A 7,751-nucleotide genomic window follows, 5' to 3' on the forward strand; every position below is an offset into this window, starting at 1 on the left:
AAAAGCCCATGCCAGGCCCAGTGTCTCTCAGCCTGTGGGTCAGAATATAGCTCTCAGCTACTTCTCCAGCACCATGCCTGACTCCCTGCCACCACGCTCCCCACCATGACCATAATGGACTAAGCCCCTGACATTGTAAGCAAGCCCCGAATTAAACACACTCTTTTATTGTAAGAGTTGCCTTGGTCATGGTGTCTCTTCATAGCAATAGGACAGTGGCTTAGATAAATACCATCCAGACTAATATAGAAACATATTAATCACTTCATCCCATAGCCTTAAGCGTATGTAGAAATGGAAACAGATGGCTTGATGATAGACTGCCATTTACTCTAAACCACAAGGGCAGGAGGCAGATGACTACTGGCCACCATANTGACAACAGACTGTGGCTTCTTGATTTTTTTTTTTCCCTGAATGAATCTCACATGTCTGTTGGCGTGTGCTGCTTGTTTTCCGCCACTTGGTGAATAGCCTCCACTGATCGTAAGAAGTAGCAGCGCTTCAACATGTGAACAGTACGGTCATAAGCTCACAGGCAGTTTAACCTAAATGAAAACTGCCTATAGAGGATGTCCAGTTAAATTTCAACTTCAGGACAACGTCAGTCTACTTTACTGCAAGTATATCTTCAGTTCTCATACATTTACATAAAAGAAAGCGCTCAGGAATTATCTGAAATTCAGCNGGGTGTTTATATTTTTATTCACTAGATCCCATACGCCAATGGCCTTAGTGAGTATAATCCTCATAGTTCTACCTAATGTGAATTAGTTCTTTTCTCTCTGTGTTTACTGAGTCAAGTTCAATTACATTTAATATGTGGTTGCGTGGTCATTTCTCCTTGGCTGCCAATAACCTGACTGTACCTGCTGAAAGAGTGAGCCTTACACCAAACAGTTTGTATTGAGCCCCTTCAATACTTCTTTGGAGTGCGAGATTTACTGTTCTGCCATTCTCTTTATCGACTTTGTTTAAACACACACACATACAGCACATTCTTTCCAGGGTGTGGAGAAGGTGGGTGAGAAAGCAAAACAATGCCTGGTACAGAGCGTGTGGCCACCACATGTCACATGCTGCACCTGCTGGGGTGGGTGGGGTGGCTGTATACAGAGGGGAGTCCATGAAGTATCCCAATAGAGCAGTCTCCTCAAGGACACAGCTCAGCTCAGTGGTCAGAGGATGTGGAGTATGGGAAATGAGTCTAGAAGCCCAGGGTACTGCTGGGGCTTTGCCTGAGTGCCCTGTAAACAGCGCCAGGTACCAACATAGACACTCNNAGAGCAGCAGCAGGCTCCAGGCTCTGTGGCTATGATGTTCTAGCCCAATTTACAGATCTGGGAGCCAGGGTGTTTTAAAACATCACCACTCACACAACTGTCCCCTCAGCAAATAGGCCTGCCAGCCTATAGTCCCCTACTCAGTAGACTGTGGTCGGAATCATTTAAGCCCAAAGTGTTTGACACTAGCCTAGGCAACAAGAGCCTGGAGAGGGGGGCGGGGAGGTTGGACCCCTACCTTCCTTGTGTGCAGATGGCCGGTGGCCACTCCCCAGCTAACCCCGATAAATGCTGCTCACCTTTGCTTGCATGGCCTGCTGAGTTAGTTGCCCTCTGGGAAATGCTGCTTGTGTTCTCCATACCCACACAGTTCATCCCACTCCTCACCCTGAGCTCCTTCCCTCAGATCTCCATCCCCAATTCCACACTGCCCTTCNGCATCAGGGAAGAGCTAGCTCATCCTGGGCCATTGCCCATCACACACGGCTCTGACCTCTGACCTCCTGCTCTTCTGGGTCAAGAACCAGACTCTAATCCTGCTCAGGTCACTCTGTGTGCCTCTAAAGCCTCCCGGAAAGCATGGACTTCACAGCCCAGGGTACTTTCAACACTCTCGGGGCCTTCCTTCCTTATCTCCCAGTCCCCACCATACACCCTGGAAACAACATAGCCTGGACTCACACAGACCGAGATCCTCCACTGCCCGTCACAAGCTCCCAGATGGTCTTTCTCATACAGCAGCCCCACAAGGAGCACAGGCCCTGACCACACAGTATGCAGAGACACCGTCTGGTGCCACGGTGCTGGGTAGAGCAAGGGTGGCTGCTACTCCAGAAACTCGACTTGATAACGGGCCACCTCAAACTGGGACCCCTTCTTTGTGAGCCCTGTCACAGCCACCCTTCCATAAAGGCTCTATCTAGGAGNCATCAAAGAAAGCAGGAAGAGTCACTGTAAAAATCCTCCTCTTAATTTCTGCCTTGAACAGACAGAAATTTAGTTTTAGTTGAGGTTCTGAGTTTTGAGGCTTTGTGTTTGTTTGTTTGTTTGTTTGTTTGTTTGTTTGAGATGGGGATGAATGTAGCCCAGACTAGACTTGAACTTGCCATGCAGTTGAGGAAGGTCATGTCTCTAATNCTCCTGTCTCCATCCTCCCCATAAGGTCTGAAATTACGGGCATGCAATGTNCCACAATGTCNTTGAGACAGGGTCATGTTACAAAGCCCAGACTGGCCTTGACCATGGGTCCTCCTGCATCAGCTGTCTGTGTGTTTGTTTGAGTTGTTTGTTTGTTTATTTGTTTTGGTGGTCTCTAAGCCTCTTAAGTGCTGGATATGGGCATGCGCCATCGTGCCTCATCAGACCAAAATGCTATTCTGTTTTGTGTAGTAGAGAAATCTTCAGAGGAAAGTAACGGCTGGTCCTTTGGTTTAGTAGTCCTACAATGCTCGTTTTTAGAATGCGGACCCTGAATTCTCTCTAGAAAAGAAACCCAAATCAGAAGAGTCTACCATTTGAGTGTCACCGGCCATAGGAGAGGCAGCAACTGGAAATTCCATTTTCTCTATCCTGCTAACACATGAGCAGAGGTTACCANGCTTTGCTATGACGTTCAACACGGGAGGCAGAGCCCAGCTATCCAACTACGCAAATCCTGTCATGAGACATCAAGAGATGACCCTGACATATTTCAAACATATAACAGTGACATACCAGAATTCACAGACACCTCAAATCCCATGTCTTCTACAGCCGTTCGGAGTTCGTCCAAGCTGACTATGGAGGGGTCGTAAAGAACTGCTCCAGTCCCTTCTGCCAAAGAGATGGATGTTTGCTGCACACCTTTCCTCTGGGACAGCATGTCTTCAATGGGCTGAGCAGATGAGGCNCAGGTAATGCCGCTGATGGTNAGCACCGCAGTCCTGCCCGGGCCCTGCTCCTGGTGTCTCTGGGAGGAGCCACTTTGGGGCTTATTCTCCTCTACTCCATCGGGAAGAGACACTTTAAAGTGCCCAGGTGGTAGTGCCTCGATGGCTGTCTGTAGGAACAAGGGGGTGACACAAGAAGGGTCATACTGTACTTGGGCGGTTTTGTTCTCCAAAGACACGTGAATATTTTGAACCCCCGGGAGTTGGCCTATATTTCCTTCAATATTCAAAACACATGATTTACAGTGCATGCCATCTATTCTTAGTGGGAGGGTGGCCAGGTAGCTCCCCTGGTGCCCCAGGGTCTCAAAATGATTGGAAATCTGGATAGGAGAGACCGTCTCTTTCTTTAGGTTAGTGCTTTCTAACTTGTTGATATCAATTGGTCCCAGCCTTAAGGGAGCTGTTCTGTTCTTGATGGCAGCTTCAAATCCCATGTCACAGATGTGGTCCCTGAGGTCTTCGGGTTGAATGAGGTAAGGCTGATATGTAATGACTGCCTCTTGGTTGCTTAGGGAGACTTTGATTCTCACAACCCCTTGCAGTTTCCGGATCTTGCCCTCGATGGAGCTGACACAGGACTGACAGGTCATGCCCTCTACCCGGAGCTTGACCACCGCCTCCTGGGCTGGGGAGGACCTGGAAGGCCAGGAGGCGGCCTTTCCTTCTGCAGCGCTGGCCTCAAAGCCCATATCCTCAATCTGAAGGCAAATCTGCTGCAGGTTCATGACAGACGGTACATATTTGACAGTGGCGCTGCCTTGTTCCAGAGACACCTTAATGTTCACAATGCCTTTCAGACTGGAGATCCTGTCCTCAATGGACTTGACNCAAGAATGACAAGTCATGCCCAGGATGTTAACCACATCAGTGGCTGCCGGGGACGAGCTGGTGCTGTCCAGACCCCCTTCGTAGCCAACATTGTCGAAGGCGAAGCTCTGCTTCATTGATTGCTCCCAGGGCCGGCCGGGCAAAGCAAGTTTAGATAAGATCTGAAAGAAAAGGAATTAACAATTTTATCCTTTGGTAGCAATTTTACACTTGCACTGCCAATCCCATGAGCACCTTTGGACTGAGGAAAAGTCATGAGCAATGCCCCCAGGCTCCTGAAGATGGACTGTGAGAACCCTATAACTCTACAGAAGGTCTGTCCCTGGGCTTAGAAATCTTACTTAACTTGAGCTGAGCTGCATCCACTCCTGAAACCCCATTTAAACATCAACAGCTAATTGTCCAAAGACTGAACCCCAAGCCCAATATAGCTGATCAAATACCTGACAAGTTGTGGGAACAGAAAACAAAGCTTGAAACAGCCACTCAACAGAGACAATGTTTTCATACCACGAAGGCCGGTACTGCACATCTCACACCAGGGGGCAGCAGGGAGAGTCTANCAAACCCTNCCCTACAGGCACTAACTCCAACCCCTACATTTGGCCTGGGTGCCACATCCAGTGCCCCAGAACTGGTTGGCACTGTTGTGCAGTCACTATGGCCAGGTTCTGGTCAAGGTACATACCCTGTGCAGCAGCCCAGACCCTTCTTCTACCGTATGATTTCATCCTTCCTGAGCCATAGCCAACTTGCAGGCCCAGTCTGACATCACATATCTCACACTGGAATCCACTCTGGTGAGTTTACCAGCTCCTCCCTTCCACANACCTTCCTCAACCCCAGGATGTAGCTCAGGTCCAAATCTAGTGCTCTCCCCTAGTCTGGTCAGACCAGACCACCCTCTCTCTAATCTCCAGGCTTAGACCAGAACATGTATACAGTGTACCAGCCCAGCCCTTGTCCACCTGACTTCATCCCAACCACACTATATTTAGACTTCAAGCTGAATCCGGCCCAAAAATTCTGTGCTCTTTCCCAGCATGCTATGTTCACATCAAACACAGAACTAACAAAAGATGTCCACATGCCCACGTCTGATGACGAAAATACAAATACAAAAAATACACTATTCCAGCCACACCCAAATCTACCAGTCCTACAGAAAGTTTTCCAGTGAGAATTACTTAGATGAAGTCCAAGACACAAAACTTAAAAGAGCAACCATAAACTTCATCAAAATAATTTAAAGCCCACCCCCAGTAACACACTTCTTCCAACAAAGCCACACCCCCTAATCCTTCCCAAACAATTCCACCAACTCCAGACCAAATATGCAAATATATGAACCTATGGGGGCCATACGCATTCAAATTACCACAAAGATGGAATTTTAAAACACAATATCCTAGCCAGAAAACTCAGGCGGGGGGGCTACAAGCAGAATGGATCAAGATGAAGATAGAATATCAGGATTTGAAGATAAAAGTCCCAACCAGCCACAGAATCAAAGATGATGAACTTAAAGCATGGGGAAAGAACATGGAAGACACTATGAAAAAACCAAACTGTCACATTCTTACAAGAAGCCTGGAAACCCAACTAGCCACTGTCATTCACTGGAGGAGACACCAGCCAAATTCCCAATGTCTCTACCACTAACAATTTTCCTGACACATATGCTCCNTAAGCCCCCACACACTCCCCTTCCGAAATCTAACACTGCTCCCCTGCTACTACTGCAAAGCAAAGCAAAATTACTTCACAAGGTGACTACTGGGATGGGTCTCNGTAGTGTCAAAATCAACTGTTAATCTTACCCAAGGCTCTCAAACAAAAAACCCTTTCAGCTCTATATAATCTCTTCTACCCAGGACCTCTGGCCCTCACTGAGATCTGTGAACATGGGATTACCTGTGCCCACAGGACAGACAACTGCTATAATAGGTCTCCTCTGTGTGCAAAGCCTGCCAAACCACTAACCCCAACTCTCTTTTCCCAACCCGTCAGGCAGGCTGGTCTCTCCCGGCTTCTGGCTGGCAGACAGATTTAACTCAAATGCTTCCATCTAGAAGGTACAGGTTATCTTCTTGTCCTACATTCACAGGATGGGCTGAAGCTTTCCCCGCCACCCACAAGACAAGCCACGATGGTGACCAGAGCCTTCACCACAGATGTAACATTGCACAGATTTTGGCCTTCCCTGTTCTCTACAATAGACAAATTTAATCTCCAAATGTCTAGCCACATTCTTTAACAACAAAGAAAACCTATACATTTCATACCATTCCCAATCCTCTGGCAAAGTGAAACACATGGACTAGAGTTAAAAGATTCCCTAACTAAACTATCCATAAACTTGCATTTAGCCTGGAACAAATTCCTCCCACTGGTTCCTATAAAGATCAGTTCTTCCACATGTAAATCCACAAACCCAAGCACCTTTGAACTTTCAGAGGGTAGGTCCCTGGAAATCCCAGGGTTGTCAGCTCCTACCTTGCAACACTTACCTCCCCTGCTCCACCTTCCTCTCCTCCAACGCCTCAGACAAATCCTTTGGACAAACATGGGCCAAATACTCTTACTTCACAGCCCCTACTTAACCTTAAGCCTTATCTTGAGGTTGGACAATGGGTACACTTCAGTGCTCCACACATGACATAAACTCCACGACAAGAAGTGGGACGGGCAACGCAAAGTCATAATCACTACATCCGAAGCAACAGAACTCCAAGGGCTCCCTGCTTGGAACTCAGAACTCCATTTGCCCAGGAAATAAGCTAAAATTCTTAAGGCAGGGCTGTCCACTGTTCAAATCCTTTTCAGTGTTGTCCACGAAGCCCTAGCAGGGGCAATAAGATATGAGAAGAAAATTAAAGAGATGCTATAGGAAAAGAATAAGCCAAACTATCCTTATGTGCAGATGATACAACATACACAAGAAATCTCCAAAATACCAGAAAAAAAAAAAAACTTCTAGAAGAGGTAAAAAAAAAAAAAACCTTTCAGCAAAATGGCAAGATACAAAACAAAATCAACTTGCGAAAATCAGTAGCCTTTCTGTCCACCAACAACTGACACATTAAGAAAGAGATCTTAGACACACTTCCATTCACAGTAGTCTCGATGATAATAAACTCTCTTGAAGTAAACTTAACAAAGAAGGAAAATAATATTCAATAAAAACTTTAAATCTTATGGAAGACAGAAGAAAACACTAGAAAGTGGAAAGACATTGAATGCTCATGGATTAGAATAACACTATGAAATGATGCAACCCCCATACAAAATTCCCATTGTGTTCAATACAGAAGTAGAAAACACTATCCTAAAATCCAAAAAGAACCCATGGCCAAAATAATTCTGAATAAAAGAGCAATGTCAGAGGGATCACAACTCCAGATTATAAATATAGGGCCATAGTTAATAAAGACAATATGGTACTGGCACAAAACTAAACACNTAGGCNGCTGAAACAAGATCAACGGCCCAAAGATGAGTCCACAGAACTTCAGCCACTTATTATGTGACAAAGATACCCAAAGNATAAACTGGAGGAAAGAAAGCCTCTTCATCAAATGGTGACGGCAAAACTGCATCTCCAGCTGCATCTCATTATGAAGAAGAATGATTCTAGACATGTACTTATCATCTTGAATAAAAACTAATTCCAGATGGATCAGAGCCCTCGATGTAAAACCTGAAACTG

At 46.2% G+C, this 7,751-nt stretch overlaps 1 protein-coding gene across 1 annotated transcript in view; it reads right to left on the reverse strand.

Moving 5' to 3' along the window:
- Atp7b (ATPase copper transporting beta) overlaps nt 1–7,751 on the reverse strand; it is a 70,248-nt gene that overhangs the window by 32,928 nt on the left and 29,569 nt on the right. The window contains exon 3 of the mRNA XM_029480681.1: nt 2,997–4,203. Within this exon, the coding sequence (XP_029336541.1) occupies nt 2,997–4,203 (1,207 nt within the window). The remainder of the gene's footprint in view (nt 1–2,996; nt 4,204–7,751) is intronic.

Source organism: Mus caroli, chromosome 8 (assembly GCF_900094665.2).
Source record: "Mus caroli chromosome 8, CAROLI_EIJ_v1.1, whole genome shotgun sequence".
Classification (NCBI taxonomy): domain Eukaryota; kingdom Metazoa; phylum Chordata; class Mammalia; order Rodentia; family Muridae; genus Mus; species Mus caroli.